General features: G+C 37.4%; 1 protein-coding gene across 2 annotated transcripts in view; it reads left to right on the forward strand.

Moving 5' to 3' along the window:
• Nucleotides 1–651: 651 nt before the first annotated feature.
• RAB3IP (RAB3A interacting protein) overlaps nt 652–18,823 on the forward strand; it is a 32,767-nt gene continuing 14,595 nt past the window's right edge. Inside the window, exons 1-4 of one of the 2 annotated variants that reach the window (XM_027679696.1) lie at nt 652–729; nt 9,114–9,389; nt 9,599–9,860; nt 16,786–16,881. In XM_027679696.1, coding sequence (XP_027535497.1) covers nt 9,139–9,389; nt 9,599–9,860; nt 16,786–16,881 — 609 coding nt within the window. In that variant the 5' untranslated portion in view covers nt 652–729; nt 9,114–9,138. The remainder of the gene's footprint in view (nt 730–9,113; nt 9,390–9,598; nt 9,861–16,785; nt 16,882–18,823) is intronic. The other variant, XM_027679697.1, reaches the window with a different exon arrangement.

The following is an 18,823-nucleotide window of genomic DNA, read 5'->3' on the forward strand; positions in this document are numbered from 1 at the left end:
GACTTCAAAGGAAAAATGTGAAGGCTGCACATCAATCTCTGAAAAGCTGGAAAATTTCACTAAGTACCGTGCTTGTGTCAGGGTGGCAGTAATGATGGCTTAAGGCAAGCCAAGATGAGAGGTTGTAAAAATAGCTCTTTATCAGACAAACTACTAGAGCTCGAAAAACACCTCTTTTTAGCAGGTGAGTCCTCTATATGGCCTGATTCCAGAAATTTTGTGTGTAGAGTTCAGTCTCAGAACCTGATCTGGAGCAATGCATGCCCTATGAATGAAAATTGCTGGATAATCATCCGACATATCTTTCATTTTCTCATTTTTAATAGTGCAATCCCGTGCCTCTGTTACTGCATGCCATTAAACGCAGAATTATTAACTTCCTTGTGTTGCCTTCACGGCAACAAAATACTCAGACTTTTAACAGCCCTGTCCTCGCCTGCCCTTGAACAGAAGCGATGTTTTAACCCTCCCTTTCAGGCGATGAGTGGAACGCCTGCCGCAGCCCGGGGGATTCTCCCTCCTCGGCCCTGCTCCCCTCACGGAGGTCACCCCCCACGCTCCCGTCCGGCCGCCAGGGGGCGCTGGCGGGACCGCGCACACCTGCCCGCCCCCCGCCCCGCTGCGGGCGGGGCGCACGCGATGCGCACGCGCGGCGCGGCCCCGCCCCGCGGGTCGGCTGAGGGGACGCGGCGCGGCGGCGGCGGCCGCTCCTCTCCCGGGGCTCGGCAGGTACGTGCGGCGGGGGCTGCGCGGCCCCGGCCCCACCTGCGGGAACGGGGGCCGGCTGCCTGGGGCGCGGCTTTCCGCTAGCGCCGCCGCACGTGCCGGGCCGCGCCTACGGCAGCCCGTGCCTGCGCGGGCGGAGCCGGCGCCGCCGGGGAGCGCTGCCCCTTGCTGGGGCGCCGTGAGCGGGCGCTGGCGGGCTTTGGGGGTGTAGGTCCCCGCCTGGAAGAGCGTGGGGACAGGAGTCGGCCCAGGCCGTGCCGTCGTGTCCATCTGCGGCGGGAGGGCGCTCTCGGCTCCGTCGGCGTTTGCGTGGGCGCCGAAGGGGCAGCCGACGGCAGGGATGCGCTTGGCCCCGAGTCTAGCCGCGGCCCAAGGCAAAACTGGACAGAAGTAGTTCTCGCGGATCGCCCCGGGAAGTGCCGGGCGCACCTGCCCCGGGAGAGCCGGCGGCGGACAAAGGGCTGTCGCACGCCCGAGGCCGGCGCGTCGGAGCTGCCGCTGTCGTGCCCCGGCACTGCGGGCGGCGGACGCCGGGGAGGCGAGCCGGGCGGGAGGGACTGGAATGAGGAGGGGAGGGGTGCGAGGAGACGCTGAGCTGGAGCTGAAGGCTGCATCTCCGCTCGCAGACCTCTCGGCCGGCGTCGCGGCCAGTGGTTCAGGTGCGAGCGCCGAGAGAGGCAGAGGGGGGAGGGAAGGGCTGGGCAGGGCTCCTCGAGGGGTTCGCAGATTTCGCCCCTCTCGAGAGGTGCCGGGGCAACGTGGGTAGAGACCGGAGGTGTGGGGCGGTGGACCTGCGCTCCGCTGTAGCGCTTCTGGTTGCTTTGTAGTCTGTCGAGCAATTTTGAGGGTCATACCTGGTCGCCGGCCACTGTAAGCACTGGTAGTTAAGTAGCAGATCTCAGTTAGCCTTAATTTCTAATGCAGCTACTTTAGAGAGTAAGGCTCAGAAAGTAAATTCTCGTTACAAGTTGATTTCAAGTGATGAGCTGTGTGGAAATTCGTGCCCCCGAAGTGCTGATGCTCCACTAACTCCCCGAGAGTGGCAGGGCTCTGGAAGCAGGAGAACACCGAGTGGCCAAAGCCTTAATGATGCCCTCGGTGTTCGTCTTGCTGAAAGAAAGCAATAGTATTTTCATCAGTTTAAGAGTGTTGACTGTTCTGTTTGCAGATAGTGTATTAAGTTTTGTGTTGCTTATTTTGTTCGCTGTGTTCATTTGTAAGCATGTTCTTAGGAAGTCTCAAAAACAGTGATCTAGACAGATAAAATAATTAATCTTCCACAGAATTCCTGTAAGTGTGAAATTATCAGCTTCTCTTTTGAAGCAGATGTAAGGTTATTCAGACTAGAAGCATGTATGGGCAGCTACCATGTGTTCAAATATTTGTATTCCTCACTATAGGACAAAACCTGAAATCTTGTTGCTTTTTATTTTTATTTTATTTTTATTTTTTTTATTTTAACATTTTAATTGTTGTTTTTATTATAGATCTGTTTAATAAGTTCTGGGAAGCGTTAAAGTTAGGCCTTCTGTATTTGTGTCTTGGCAGTCATTCATCTGTTGTGCTTGGTTAATGTTACCTAGTGAGCAAAGAAGAATAAATAATTTACTGTTCTCATTATGCTTTTAATAAATAACAAATGGGAGTGCACCTCACAGCTGTGACTGGAATATCTGTCTTGTTACACTATATTTAAAAAGGGGAATTTTTTCTGTAGAAGAGTCACAATAAGCCTTTTGATAATAGACTTGTAGCTATCTTCATAGCTTTTACTGACTTGATTTAAAAATTGATGTAAAATACCAATGAGCTCATTGCTCAGTGTTCCACTTAGGTTTATGGATTTTCTCAGAAAATAAATGTGTACATTGGATTTTTATTTTTAAGACCCATTTTACTGTGGCACTTAAAATATGGTAGTACTGTAACTTGACTGTCAAGACTTGTATTAGAGACTTTATTGCACTTAATAATATGCTAACCATTTTTTCATGAATTAAGAAAATATTTCTTGAAATGCATTTGCGGATACAACATCATGAAAATCATGATAACTTTTACTTAAGTTTATTTACTGAATATTTTCAGTGTTAAATGAAAATCAGTCTTCAGGACCAAGTCTTGGCAAGAATGACACTACAGTCACTGTGGTCAGGCTTAAACCTGAGACGAGATTGTGAAGTTGTTTCCAAGATAAGGCTCTGCCTTAAAAAGAACAACATCTGTGAAGAGAATCATATTTTCAGTTTAATTAACTTGGTTTAGAGAGTCTTTGTGAACAGATCAGCATTCTTTGAATGTTAGGTTACAATAAAAGTTTGCAGCATTCTACTTTGCAAAGCACTGACTTTTGTCTCTAGTAAGAGGTGTACTATCAACTAGACTCTAAACCATGTTTATTTGTAAGTTTCACAAGCACTTCATAAATGTAGGTCATTGAGTCTTGTGTGCTGCTTGTTTCTGGAAGAGAGACACTTGTTGTCTGCACCTGTATTTTTCTAATTGAAGATAAATCTATAATAAAGTTTTTAAAAGATTTTTTTTAATCATCAGTTCATCAAACCAAAAATCCCTTTAACTTTATAAAATCTTGCTATCAAGTGGACTATGTGTTTTTTTTTTAAAACAGTGTGAAATAGTGTTTTGAATGCCTAACATGAGAGTTAAAAATAGGAAAAAGACCCACATTATAGCATTATATGACAAAACTGGAGGGAATGCCATAGAAAAATATTCTTACATTGAACCAAGTGTAGTTTTGCTAGCTGTTAAATTCTGTAGATTTGCCTAACTTAAAATTTACCTTCTATTTACCATCTTGCCTAATTGATAAATATGTGGTATAAGGTCACTTGTAAATAAAAATAGAATATATAAAGACTGAATGGAGTGGTTCATGGTTTTCTTTTCTCTCATATCTTACCAGCTCAAAAAAAAAAAAGTGTATTTTGGCTCCTGAAGCAGAAACTTCTGTCATAATTGCAAAATTGTAAGGGTGGGAATTACTTTTTGCAAACCTTGAGGAAATTCGTATGCCAAATCTTGAATTGTGTTCATGCAATCAACTGGCATCAGTAATGGTGTTTAAACTTGCTTTAATTCTGTGGCTGAGCTTAATAATAAAGCAGTTTAGGAAAAAAAAAATCCACCAAACTTCTTTGTCCTGCACCTACATCTGATGAGTATTTCATACTGGATGGATGTAATTGAATTGGTTTTGAACTTGAAATTAATGCCTATATATGCCTTACGACAATTTTAATTTTAAACTGCCTGTTTGCATCTGATAGGTGTGAAGTAACTGTGCTTAATTGAACTGCTTCTTTAAAAGGTATTCATTAGTCCATGACTGTAATTCCCTACCGAGTTCTTTAGAGCTTAAAACATATTATATTCCAGAGTCTATAATGCCAAATATTTCAAAATATTTTTTTCTAAACCCACTGAGAAGAATGCAGACCCAGTGGTGGGCTAATGCCAGTCTGTTTGAGAAACTGCTACAAAAAAATCCACTTTCCTGACCCTTCCCAAATTAACTGAAGCAGACATAGGAGTCTAACAAATGAAGTCTTTGGGACTATTACTTTTTGAAAGGCCTGTTGCATGGAGATTAAACCACTCTAGCTAATAGGCACCTTTTTTGATAAATGCCAACTACAATTTACTCTTCATCAAAATATTTAGAAACATTAACTTTTTCTTATGGGATTTTTTTTCACTTGAGCAGGTAGTCATTCTGTTGTGATGGTACATTTTACCATCAAAACTAAAAATGAGATTTCTGATGCCTGAAATGTTTGGTGTTGGCATTGCTTTTAAATAGACTGTAACGGTTACCAGATTGTTCAGAGTTGTCATCTTCAAGATGTCTTGTATTTAAAAGCAGGCTGTGAAAGACAAACTCCAGAGTTTGTAGTAAGTGGTTTTCAACAATTTTTTCTTATTTTTTAAAAGGAAACAAACCACAACAAGTTACTGCTTTTTACGGAGCTTTTTAGTATTTAGTTATTGAGTGGTTTGATTCAGTCAAGTAGCTAAACTCCTCTTAGAATAATAGAAAAATTAGATTAAGCATTTTGTTTTCACTGCTGTTGAAAATGTTTATGGTTCTTGATTCCTGTTAGAAGCTATAGGAAGTGTTAAGCTGACTGTTGATAAATTGATGTCTTTGTAGTACGTTTTAGTTTACTATTAGATAAAATAACAGATTTGAGTATAGTTTCCTTATGAAGTTATGTGGTTAGTCGGCAGTGGAAGTAATAAAAAGCTACAACATTTTGACAGCTCCCACCAAATTTGCGTTATTTCCAGATGAAAGCATAAGGAAATTAATTTATTTTGTTGTTCCATCCTGCTTTATTATGGTACTTGATTTTTTTATGTGATCCAAATTATATCAACAAAGATAAAAATGTGTTTTGTAGGCACTAATGCAAATCCAAGCTTTCACCTCATATTAACATGATAGAAAAAGTATTAAGAAAATTCATTATTTCATTTACTAAGTAGGCTGCCCTGAAACCTCAGAGTATCAGCTTTTGTTCACAGTAGCGCAGAACTACTACCAAAGAGTGCTGTGTCAACACTGTTTTTTTTACACACTGTCAGCTTGGCTCCCAGTAAGGCTCTCCACTTACCATTTGCTTCATGTTCCTTCACAGCAAGGCTGTTCATTGCTGCCTTAATCAATAATATGAATTCCCACCCCACAAAGTCTTAAGGAAGCCTCTAATCTTTTGCTTACCATAACTTTGAAGAATTCTTTTCCCAAAAGAGAGCTGTTATTTTTAGAACCACCTGGCTTTCTGTATGTATGTTTGGTTTCATTAAGGTGTAATGTGTCTTCAGCTGGTGCCTTGGTAACAGCCTAATGGTGTTGGTGAGTCTTGAAACTGAGATATTTGATATGGGCTTCTTTGTCTTGTCTGGGTGGTGTACAGGGCTTCTGCCTGCTCACTGCCTAGTGAGAAGTAATGCTAGGAAAGAAGAAAGTTGTAAGTGGAAAGTGTTTTACATAGATGGCTTGCTTATGACTGCCCATTTGACTGGCTATGGGAAAAGCTTAGCTGAGGGACTTTGTTTTCAGCTCTTCCAGGAATAACTTTTATAACTTTTTTTACTTACTGTATCAGAAAGAGCTTGGTTTTTGATAGCTGAGAAGTTATGCGTGGATTTAATTACTCATAAATCTCTTGCCTTTAGGATGAGATTGATCTTTAATGTACAAGCAGAGTGATAGTCGTGAATAAAATTCCATAATCTTTTTGGTTTGAGCTATTTTTTTTCCTCTGTTAAAAATACTGCAGGATATTTTGCTTATCATAAATTGATGTGATGGTCTAGAGGGACAGCTAGAAATGCATTTGAACATTTGCAAGATAGTAAGCAGGCTTCCAAAGGTTTTTCCTCTGTGTGAGCCAGTATGACCTCCCGCACTTCATAATTCAGCTGAATTTGTGTCTGTTATCACAAATATATAGAATGGTGCATCTTTTAGCATGTTGCTTACTCAATATACCTAAAGTATTTACTCCAAACAGATAGCCGTAAGGTTTGTACAGAAATAGTAAAATACATTAAAAACCAGCAAATAAGCTTTTCCTGAGCCTTTTTTTTTTAACTTGGAAAAAGTGTTTTCTAAAAAACAATTTTTGGAAAAAAAACTTGCATGGCAGAGTTCAGCCCAACAGGATATGCAACTGAAAACAATCAGTGGTATTAGTGATGTGAAATTCTGTGGTACCTCTATTGAATATCAAGGGAGATTGTGAGTTTTCAGGGCAGCTAGGAATGTGTCTTTCAAACTTGAAATAGAAACTAGTCAACAGAGTGGAATATGTGGCAGAAGAGTTGTTCCTGTTTTGCTCTCAACCGGGTCTTAATCTTCTGTTGTGTGGATTTGGGTGCACTTTCCCAGGTGCCGTAGACTTAGAAAAGGCAAGGCATCTATCCAGGCAGCCTTTCCACATCCCTGTTCAGAAGCCTGTGTCTTTTGTTAATGGTGAGGACTGGAATCCAAAGAATCAGGAATTGGAAGTGACATTTTGGTGTTGTTGCTGGTATAGTGGTGTTGGGTACAGCTTAATTGATGGTCAAAAAAGAGGAGAGTGGTAGAAACATAGAAAGGGAATATGTTTGTGTAGATGTGAACCTGACTTTGAGACCTGCAAGATGGATATTTTTCAACTGGGATGATGAACTATAAAGACCTGTTTCTGCCATTTTTAGTTTTTCAAGATGGCAGTATTTTAGCTTATTAAATGTAAAATAATGACATGGAATAGTTGCACTATTCTTGAAATTTAACTTTGAAAAAATGTCCTGTAGCTCTGTCAGTCCCTTTATTTTAATTTGTTGACTCAACAAGCCGTATCATCAGGTAGAGCATGTAATTATAATACTTCTAATAGTTAAGAAGAACTATAATGAAAACAAACAGCAATATTTGCCGAAGTTACTTAAATTCAAAAGTAATCTTTTAACTTCTGTGTTTAAGGACTCCCTGAAGCAACAACTCAGCCTTGGGCATATTGATCACCATAACTGGTCTACTCTGGCCTCCAATCGGGAGGCCTGGAGACAAACCATTTATAACGCTGCTGATACTTTTGAGCAAGCACGCAGGATCACCCTTGAGGAGAAAAGACAACGCAGAAAGAATCGTGCCTTGCAGAATATACCACCTAAGGAGTCTTTCTGTTGTGTCTTTTGCAACTGGACATGCCTCTCTCGTATTGGCCTTTTTAGCCACCAACGCGCTTGCAAGAAACGTGGGTAGAGCCCTTCCCAAATCTTCGTTCGCGAAGCCTGGCCATGATATGGTAGAAAAGCTCCAAAGCGCAAAACTGTGACAGTGTTTTTATGCGTGAATCATGTTTGTGCAACTGGTCCTGATAGTTCAAAATAAATTTCTGCATAAAATTTTCTGCAGAAAAAAACCCTGACCCAAAATGTCCCTTTTTATTCATGTAAGGTCCTTTTTGTCCCTTAAGTCTGGGCAGTTTCTTAGAGGGGACCTGATGTTTTCTTTTTTTTTCCTGGGAGGAATTAACAGAGAGAAAAATTCATAACATATTCTTGCTATCTGAACAATTGAATTTCTTCCACATATGCCTACCAGTGTGGTAAAGTTACTTGTTTAGCACTGGTAAATACACACCACAATCCTTGAGATTCAGAACAGTTTTGAACAGTGTTCTTTGAGCTTAAGATGACCAGAAAGTATTAATGTGACTGAACCACTACTTCATATGTAATTTGGGGATTCCATTCATGGTGTTTTCTGTGTGTTTTATGAAGTAGCTCATGAACTGAATGTACATGTAAGTTGATGTTACAGTCTCTTCATGGTTTTGACTGTCAGCTTTCTAGATCTTCTCCCTGCCTTGTGTTTTCCAATATAATATCCAAACTACTTTCTCTGTAAAATGCAATGTATTATTTTGTTTCGATGCACAGTTCTTTTTTTGCATGTTAAGTACCTTTTTGAAGCCTGAATTTTCTCTCTTCTGTATTTCAATAACATGGAAAATGTTTTGGGTTTTTTTTGCAGTGTACAAGCACTGCTAAGTAATTGCTTCACAGATTTCTCCATACTACTTCCAACTTAAGTTTTGAATTATGCAAAGACTTTTGTCATCTCTGATAAACTGATGGAAAATAGGGCTTGTAATATCCATGTGCTGTACTTGTTTTCTGTTGATCTTATGAAAAGCATATGTAATTAAAAAATAAATTGAAAGATATTGTCAGTTAAATTGCCAATTCATAGTACTTTTTTGCCTATAATATATTTTTGGTATGATACTTCTTCACAATTGTCATGATCACTTAATTGTGTGATGTATTAAATTTACATCATCATACTTGACAAGAAGTCTTATTGGCAAAGTCTGTCATTTCAGTGAACTGTTACAAAATTTAGATGAGTAATTTAAACAAAACTACTGTGAACTGTAATTTATTTAAAGGTTCGCTGATTTCTGTCCTAGATTATTTGCCTCATTGAGATTAAAAATGGAAGCTTTCGGTTTAATTTTTTTTTTCACTAATTCCCAGGTCTCCCCTGCTTTCATGAATGAAATATATTTGTTTTGATACAAAACAGCTCTAGGCTATATTAAAGATTACTTTGTTTTATGATGTAGTATGTGTTCTTGATTTTGTCGTCCCATTTAGATGCAGTCTGCTTTTAGATCAACAGTGCAATGTGTGGAAAAAAACATTTTTGGTGTTTGAAGTTCGTACTTTTGCAAGAATAGTCCACAGTTTCCTTTCTGTCATGAATTATTCTGAACATATTTGAGTGGTTTTTTTAATTCAGATAGCTGTTGGATATAATTAAGTATTTCCTGTTTGCGTTCTGATAATGTGATTCTTTCATTCAGGGTTTCATATGATGAGGCTTTTATTATGGCCAGTGATCCCTTGGAAGGCTTTCATGAAGTGAACCTTGCTTCGCCTACTACACCAGATCTTCTTGGGGTAAATGAGCCAGGGACTCAGGAACAAACTACCTCACCCAGTGTCATCTACCGACCACATCCTTCTGTTGTGTCCTCCACGCCAATCCAACCCAATGCATTAAGTGTTTCTGACCTCCCTACACAACCTGTTTATTCATCTCCCAGACAACTGAATTGTGGAGAATTATCAGGTGTCAGGTAAATTCCGTGTGTCTTTTTATTTAAATTGCTGATATTTGTTGCATATAAGATGTTTGCTTTATTAAAGATAAAATTTTAAGATTACTTACAATTATGTAATATTAAATCATGCCCATAATTATACATTCAACACCACTACTGCCATTTCTAAAATATTTATTATTAATGTATTATATAAATAAAAAAATATATTGCTCTCTTTACAGCATCAATGTTACCGACGCAGTACTTTGTTCTACCTCTGGACCCCAGAGTGGGTCATTCAATCACAATAATGCCAGGAAGGAGAGCAATAACGTAGAGAGAGAGTTTTTGCAGGGTGCTACAGTAGCAGATGTTGCTGAAGGAAACGAAGATATTTTTGGGTTGAGTACAGACAGTTTATCTCACTTACGGAGCCCATCTGTACTGGAAGTAAGAGAAAAGGGCTATGAGCGATTGAAAGAAGAACTTGCGAAAGCTCAGAGGGTAAGGTTTGTTGTCTTTTCCTCCCGTTTTTTCTCTCTTCAAAGTGTTTCTAATATTGCAGAATGATAGGTGGGCCAGAAGGTACACTTGAAGTCTACTCATTTCTTATAGATTTATTATGATATAATTATTTTATGTAAAGTTTTCTTAATGTGTGCAGTGCTGATGACTTAGAATTATTCCTTGATAATGTTGTTTTTCTAGTGCTGCTGCTGCTACTTAGCCATGGAGGATTTTCCTGCAATATCTTATTAAACACACTTTCTCTTTGAAATGTAGGCCATTCCTTCATTCTGACATTTGAGAACAGGAGTAATTTTCTGTCATTCTGCTGTTAGTGAATAAGTATTCACTGGCTGATTATATACCTTTTGAGTCTTCTTTCTCCTAAAGTATAAAAGTTAGCATGTTTAATGGAATTTATAAATGCTTTAGAAACAGGGATGTTTCAGAGGGGAATACCTGCATAGGAAAGAAGCAATAAAGATGTCACTGGTGTTCTTTAGAGTACTGTTACACCACACCTGAAACTGAATATGGATACCTTTGAAGACACGGTGGCTCAATTCATTAATATTTGTAAAGCGCTTTGTCTTGTTTGGTTGGATGGTGCTATATAAATGCAAAGCCATTATTTATCACTTTAACATTCCTCTGTTCTCAAACTTTTAAGTAGATTTTGTGCTGTTAGTATGTGTGCTATTTGTATCTGTGCCCCTTCGTCTCCTCTAAGGGATTCCATCCTTGCTTAGATTTAAGCTCATCTTATCTTGTGTTTGAACTTGTTTTCCTCTGTTACCTCATCTCGTTGGATGCAGTCATCATTTCTGTCATAGTTGCATTTCCCCTTGTTAATGTGAATCTTAAATATGGGTTCTGACATCACTTCTTCTGTTGATTGTTCTATTGCTGAATAGTGGCTTCCTTTGCTAATGTGTGTGTTGGTTAGCTTTTGACCACTGAAAGAAAACATTAGCATTAGCTAAGTTTGAGGACCTTGCATGTGAACATATAATCTTAGCAGTTAAACTTGGAACCTTAGAAAGTAAGAACAAATTAATGTTTAAACTTTAGAAAAACTCTTCTGGCTCCTTACAGTATACCAAATTACAGCTTATGTACTTGAAAACCACAACTGGCTACAAACCTGCTACTATTACCTTGGAATTATCTGAAAATCCTATTACAGTGTATACCACTTTGTCTCTTAGAGATTGAAATGTTTCCTATTTCACACTGAAATTTGCTGAGGCTGTTTTGAAGGAAATGGCTTGAAGGCTGCTAGGACATACTAACTGCATATTAGGTATTTTCAAACTTTGGGTGGTCTTAACAAAAGCAATTCAGCGCTAACTTGGGACTGTTGATGTCAAAGTTCTTGCTAATTCTCAGCTCCTCGTGATTCTTAACAGTGTTATACTGGATGGGTAACTTACATTTTGTCTGCTTGTCTTTCTAAACTTACACTGTTTCAGAACTGCACAATCACAGCAGGAATCTGTACAGACTGTACAACAATAAACCCTATTCCTTCTGTTATATCTACTTTCTTCCTCTTCCTGTGTGAGGACTAATTATTTCTATCCCTAATTCATCTCTGGTTTCTTTCTTTCAAAAGTCATGGCTGTTCACATAGTGCAGTATCCACCCTGTGATACTTATGTGTCATGAAATCTTTAAAGTTTTATTTTGAAGTATATTCACTTTCATCAATGAGTACTCAGTTCAAAACCTGTAGGGATGTAATTAATAGGTAGTGTCTCTATGTAGCTTAATGGCTTTAAATTCTCTGTAATTCTCCATGCTGTTTATTAGGAACAGTAAGAAAAATGAGATTTACAATTTGCACTTGAATTTTGTTGAGCTTATTGAGCCTGGAAACTTTGCAGGCTGCAGATTTCCCAGGAGTGAACAAAGTAAATGCAAATTTGCTATTTTGCAATTTTCATTTGTTCTGAATTTTCTACCCTAACTTTATATGATTGTAATATACATCAAAGATTGGTTTTAAATTACTGCAGTTGTGATCAGAAAGGGAACTAGAAAGGAAATGGAAATTTTGAAGATTTTTTTTTTCATGTCTTTTTTTGGAGTGCAACTTTTTTCTTAATGTGCTCTCTTGTTTTTATATTAGATAATGTATGTATGATGTATAATTGTTAGGCATTTAAATATGGTTCCTGAATAAATTATTCAGGAATAGAATAAATATTCTTTTTTTCTCTCCTTTGTGTATACCTTGTGTTTCTTAAGACTACAGACTTTTCAAAATAAACAGCATTGCTAGCAAAATTGTTAATTTAAAAAGTCTTTCAAAAATTTGTTTTTTCATCAGAGAAAACTATACTTTCTACTTCAATCTAGATCAGTTGCAACATCAAATCATGTCATAAGATTGGGAGAAGGGTTGTGTCAGAGGTAAGAGCAGGGCAGTATTCTGTACTAGTGGAACATATAACAGTTTACATAATTTTGCCTTTAAAATTCTCCCTAATTAAAATGATGTAGCTATTTTCAATCTTTGAGACAATTCAGATTATTTTTTGCTTATTTTCTCACTGAAGTCTTAATTTCTGGCCATGTTCTGAAAGCGGAACTGAGTAGTCTTTGCTTTAGATGATCTGGACCTTTCTCCTTGTTTCATTGCCCTTTTAAAGAGCATCAGGGAAATTGAGAAGCTGTCAAAAGGCTTAGTGATTCAATGCCTGGAACTTTATCTCCTCATGTCTCTATGCATTTGCATTTTTTCTGCCATGTTTGGATTGAGCTATGTCACTGTGGTTACTGAAGATAGGTCAACCACATGTAAATAGCTTCAGAGAGAATAGGAATGGTATTTTGGTATATGGTATTTCTTGATGTACAGACTTAAGAGAGTCCTAGGAAAGGAATACCTTTTCCTTTTCGTCTGGCTTGACCAGCACGTTGCATGCATTTTGGACAGCTTGCTTGCAGTTTTTGTAGCAGTTTGTAGTCATGTTTTCTGTGAATTTTTGTGTGATTGGGCCCAAAGTTATTACTGTCAATACATTGATGTCATCCATGACTATAGAAAGAAACTTGGGTTTCTGTGTTGATATGTTTTCTCTTGGAGAGTTGAGATTTGGGTGTCACTGGTGGTTAGCGCTCTTTGATGAGGACAGAGCACTCTACTGGAGATGCTGGGTGCAAATAATGTATTTAGTTTTCATGCTTCCCATGGTCTTTAGAGTAAGATCTGTACACTTGTTGGTAACAAGTAAAACAAGTTTGACTTTTTGTAATGGAAATGTGAATTACTGGTATTTTCCTTATAGAGTTAAATTGAGGTTTTTTTCCACACTGATACAGTGATTCTTGTTAAAGAGGTGACAGTATAGAATGTGGTATTGTCAATTTCAGTCAATAGTTTGAGAACTTGATTTTGAGACCAAGATTTTTCCTTCAAAGGCTTTGATTTCTGTATGCATTCTTCATCTCAGAAACAAACTGAGTGTTACAATTTGATCTTATGTCTTCAGATCTGCAGTAAAACCTGTCATTTTTAAAACTTTGCATGGATTAATCAATAAACAGGTTCACAATAACTACCCAGGAATTCCATGTACTATACAGTACATTCAGCATTTTAAATTTTTTCCTTGTTATTTGCTTATAAATTAACAAACAATAAAAATGAGAATGCTCTAGAACTCCACTTAAGAATATGCTTTCAAGCTTTTCTAAAAATCCAGTTGTAGTTGAATTGTAAGGCTACAGGCTTGTGATTGTTAAAGATGTGTTGGTTCTCTGAAGGTGTTTGAGCAGTTCTTGTCTGTCTTTGAGTGATGAAAGTTTTTGGTTTCCACACCTCTAGTGCTGTTGAAGTGTACTGTAGGCCCAGACATTTTCTCAGCCAAGTAGAAGACTACATGCAAGCAAAATAGAAGCATTTTACCCATGCCATAAAATGATAATTCCGTAGTTTGTGAAATTCTACTAACTCTGGAAAGATATGCTGGACTTTCTGTCCCATTTAATACCCTTGTGAATGTGGTTGCAATGGACTGTTTTTTATGTAGCTCATTTAACTTGTGTGCTGAGTGAAGACGAGTCAAATAGGAATGCACTCTACTTTTTTGACAATTTCAGAATTCAGTAGTATCCCACAGTTCAGAATTTAGGTGATATCTGTAGAAAATGTTCTTTCCTTGGTATTATGCATCTGGTTCTGACTTGGTTAAATTGCTGAATTAGATGTAGGATGATCTTCTTTCTAGAATTTAAAGTGTGAATGGTTTTGAAGCAGTAATTTGCATTTCTTATCTCACTGGTTCTTTTTAAAGACCTACCCTGTAGTCTGTTTGAGAAGATCAAAGTGAAATAAACAACAACATGACTCTTTGGTACAGATATTTTTTTTCCATGCTAGTTAAATTTTTTTATTGCCTACTTCAGTGAGAATATTTGTAGTGTGCTTTATAATAGTTCATCATGTTTTTTCAAAACAGTATTGTGTGAAAGGACTGCAGCATTGATGCTTAGTCTAGCACACAGAGTTGTCTTTTCTGCTGCTTTTTTGGGTATGGCTGAGAAGTCTTCAGTAATGACTTTGACACAGGCAGTAGTAAAGTTTCCAATAACTGCTAAGCTTTTTGCTTAGCCCTGCCTAAAAACCTGAGCTTAAACTTGCTTGACAAAAGTAATGTATTATATTATGCTTCTCCTGAATCATGTCATGGGAACTTGCCCAATATGTGACAAATCCAGCTAAGCAGCCGTGTGTAGTAGACTACCTGGTGTTGTCCTTTTGTTTTTGTTAAGTAACTTTACTCATCTGCCTAAATTTTAATCTAATCCCTCCTAATCTTTCTGGTTGCAGGCAAAATGGTAACTGTTTTGTGTAAATAGTGTATTGGGAGTGATAGCCCAGAAGTGAACCTGAGGTAGTTTTACTTTCATTGTTAGTTTGATAACTCTTGACCTGAATATTAATATAACCTCCTTTTAAGACATATTGATGTGTATGTAGCATCATCCTCACAAATCAGTGAAGTAAGCCAAAGGAAATGTATTGGTGTTTTCTCTGCATTTATAGGAAAAGTTGAAACTTGAGCTTTAAGCATTTTTCATCAGAATCTTTCATTTCCTGATTAAGAACCATACTTTATTTGGGAAATGCTTTGAACCAACACAAAATTAAATTTTGTTTCCCTCTCTTTTACATCTTTTCTTTCCCATTTTCTTAATTGTCGTTTTTTTATATTCATGCCTCCATCTGTAGCTATTTTCCTGCCACCTTTTCTTTTTTTTTTTTTTTGAGGAAGAAAGGGATAGGTCACTGCACAGAATTGTAGCTAGTGAGTAAGAGTTGAGTACTATTTGAGAAATATCTTGTTTGGAAAACCCCCCATCAATTAAGTGATGCCTTTCAAAATAGTTAAAAGGTTGCATATGGAAAGCAAAAAATCCAAATGATAAACAAACTAGACTAAAAATCAATCAAAATGTCTGAAGTTGAAACCAAATAAAAGAAGGGTGAAATAATACATTTGATACCAAGTGAGCCTAGCAGAGTCCTTAAGCACTTGTCAAATCTAGGAGCTGAACTCAAACAGGACCCTTCACATTACAGAAAGATCAATTGCCCATTTCACTGCAGAAATGGAGAGCAAGAACTAGTATTGGCATGCTCCAAGGCAAGATGCAGTTTCGCACAGTGTTGTGTGCACATTACTTCAGTCATGAAGACTTTAGGAGAAATACTGACCACCTCCCCAAAACACATGGGAAGCTGCCATTTGGGCCTTTTTCTGTGACTCTCTAGTGACTGGCCTTCCAGAGTTTTCTGAAGGCAGATGTTTTCTTGGCTGTCTTGTGGAGGCTTTCAGAGCAAATCATCGCTAGATTGTATTTGAAGTCTTTAACCTATCAGTGACAGGGTCTTGCATTTCAAGAGCGACAGCAGTGTAATAGCTATCTTGGCAGGCGGAAGAGGAGGAAGAGCTGAATGGGAGTGGGAAGGGAGTTAAGGCAAAAAAAAAGTTTGAAAGGTCAGAATTGGCTGTCTGCTGCTTTTCTTTCTTTTACTTTTTCTCTACATCCTTTCTTTCTGCAAGAGTTTCCAGGGTTTAATGGTTGGGGAAGGGGAGAAGAGCTTTTCTTTCAAATTTCTTGTCAACCTTTTTGTACTTCTCTGTAAATTATCCCATTTTCTCCTCAATACAGATAAGATTGGGCATGTTTAACCCTTATATTGCCAAATCTGTGTTAAAATCTTACTGTAAAAGTGGTAATGGTCAGACCTTTGCTCAAATTTCAGTGGTGTAGACAGCATTTTGAATTTCATTATGTTGCTTTAGTTTTATTTATATATCTGCATAAACAAGAGCAAGGATATAATTACAGTATGATTTTGTAATTGTATTCATTGTGAGGAGATATTCAGGATAGAGTATTTATAGTAAAATATATTTTAAAATTTATTTAGAATTGGGGATTGTCTTGAGACAGTGCTTTTTGATTTTTTTTTTAAATTTGGGGTTTTTTTTATTTTTTAAAAAGGATTACTTTATCTTTAAGGAATGACTAGACAGAACCGGTGTTCTGTCTGTCTCAATAATGAATTTGATCTATATTTTAAGTGAATTTAGTCTTTCATAGTTTCAGGAAAAAAGCTTTTTTTACTTCAGAGAATTTTGGAAATGTTGATGTTTAGCTAAGGGATACTTTAGATTGGCCTAGTATATTTCTGTACAGCAGGAAGAAATAGCTGTATATGCATAGCATTAACTTAATTGTTTTTAGTGTTAAGATGAATATTTTGAAAGGCTTTGTTTAGCAAAGGTTTTATGCTCCTCTGATTATTTGTTTTTTTCTTTTTGTCCCCCCCTCTCTTTTGGTATTAGCTTTAAAAGGCCAAATTACTACTCTTAAGTCAGAATAAATAACTTTCAATTTTCCATAGGAGCTGAAGTTAAAAGATGAAGAATGTGAAAGGCTTTCTAAAGTGCGAGATCAACTTGGACAGGAATTGGAAGAACTTACAGCTAGTCTGTTTGAGGTTTGTTGGAGTCTTCAATGTGATATCCTTAAGGGAAGCTGAGCCAGATGTTTTATGTAGAACCAGTATATTATGTGCTGAATTTTTCTGCAATAAGCTTATAAAGGGATTTGTGTTCTGAAGACCTGGGTGTTGAAGTAGAGGCTTAAGAGCAAGCAGCAGACTTTTCACTTATATGAGAGACATCTTATTGAGCTTGTCAATCCGCCTAGACACAAAATGAAGAAAATAAGGAAAATATATCAGCTTATTTTTTGGCATAACTATTTTGAGACAGCTTCTCTGTCTGACAACAAGGCTATCTAGATAAGAGCTAAATTTGGGGTTGCTATGGTGACTAAATAAAAAAATAACGTAGTTCCAGATCAATGGAGGTTGCAAGTACATAACTTAACCATGTTTTCAGCTTCTGAATTTTGGGTCTGGCAGCATGCTACACCCAGAAACTTGAAAAGAAACATTAGTACTGAATGATGAACCAGGGTGAAACCTGGTTACCAAGTGAGAAGCCTGAACTTTAAGTAGGACCAGCAGTAGTACCAGCAAAGATTGTGAGATTGCATTATACAGAAAAAAATCCTAAATCCATACTTGAAGAACGATCACTTCTCATTTTATCTTGGGAATATATGTAGGAATGCCTCAGACCTAAATTGTGATTTCTTTAATTGTCAGAATAAATTTCATAATCTATGGATGATTTATATGTTTACTAAATCCAAAGTATTGGCTTTGAGCATATGCATAAAGATACAACATTAGATATGTTTTAGAAACAGTGTTTAAATCTATATGTTGTATTGGTATAAGAGTGCTATGAAGAAGCTTGAAAATACTGACATGCAAAAATCAAATTAAAAACTGCTCTATAGGTTTTGTTTCATCATCCTGGCAGGACAAGTTTACTTAAAATATTAAGCAGTTCCTATGTGTAAAAAACAAATAGTAGACTGGAAGGGTACTTTTTAGCACAAATACCTGTGTATGTTGAGGGAGAGAAAAATATTGGGCAGATTTTTAACTGTAGAGGAATAAAAATAAAATTATCAGTGAAATTTTATTTTTATGACATTTCATAACTTAGAACAATGTGTCAGTTTGTTAAAACTATGTTTGAAATATAGTGTATTAGTAATAATAGGTTAAATTTGCATTGTTCAGACTGTTACAGGCATGTTGAGTTTTATTTTGTGATTTGATTTTACTAAGAGGCCCTAACAAGACACAGTGGTGAGGTTTATTGATTTTTTTTTTTTTTTTGCACTGGGATCTACAGCCCTTGAAATCATGTTTTATTCTGAATCCCACTAATTTCAGCAACCATGTAAGTGGATATGCTAGAGCTTATATTAATGCGTCCCAGTGGAGGATCAAGACTTGTTTTGCACAGCTGGATTCATATAATACGTTATTACACTGTAATAGCACAGTAACATGCTTTGCTTTCAAAGGTGCATCACTAAGCAGAAACTGCATGATCAGTGTTAAATGTATTTGTACACATTGTATAAATGTGTATGTTCCCATTCCTGCATGTGTCTTGTTACTTAAGAAAATTTTACAAACCCATATTACACAGCTGTGTTGTATGCCAGTGGGAGCCAGATCTCTTGGTATGATGATGTACAAACTTTTTTGTTTTATTTATATAGCGTCCAGATGTGCTAGGCGCTTTACAGATATGAAAAGCATCCTATCCCAAGTAATTTAGTTGGTGGCTCTGATATTTCAATTTTTGTTGCCTTCAGTAAGTATCACATGAGAACAGTAATCTGATCATAGGTGCAAATTGCTGGATCAGAGCCTAAGCAAATACATTATACAGACAAAAGGCTTAAAGGTATGAGGTAAAAGGATGTTTAAAAAACTCTGTCCTTTTATGCTTTTTTCTTTATTGGCTTAGCCTTGTTTCTTTACTTGGATTGTTTTTTTAGTGCTTTTT

This window comes from Neopelma chrysocephalum, unplaced genomic scaffold (assembly GCF_003984885.1).
Source record: "Neopelma chrysocephalum unplaced genomic scaffold, ASM398488v2 Primary Assembly neopelma1_59, whole genome shotgun sequence".
Classification (NCBI taxonomy): Eukaryota; Metazoa; Chordata; class Aves; order Passeriformes; family Pipridae; genus Neopelma; species Neopelma chrysocephalum.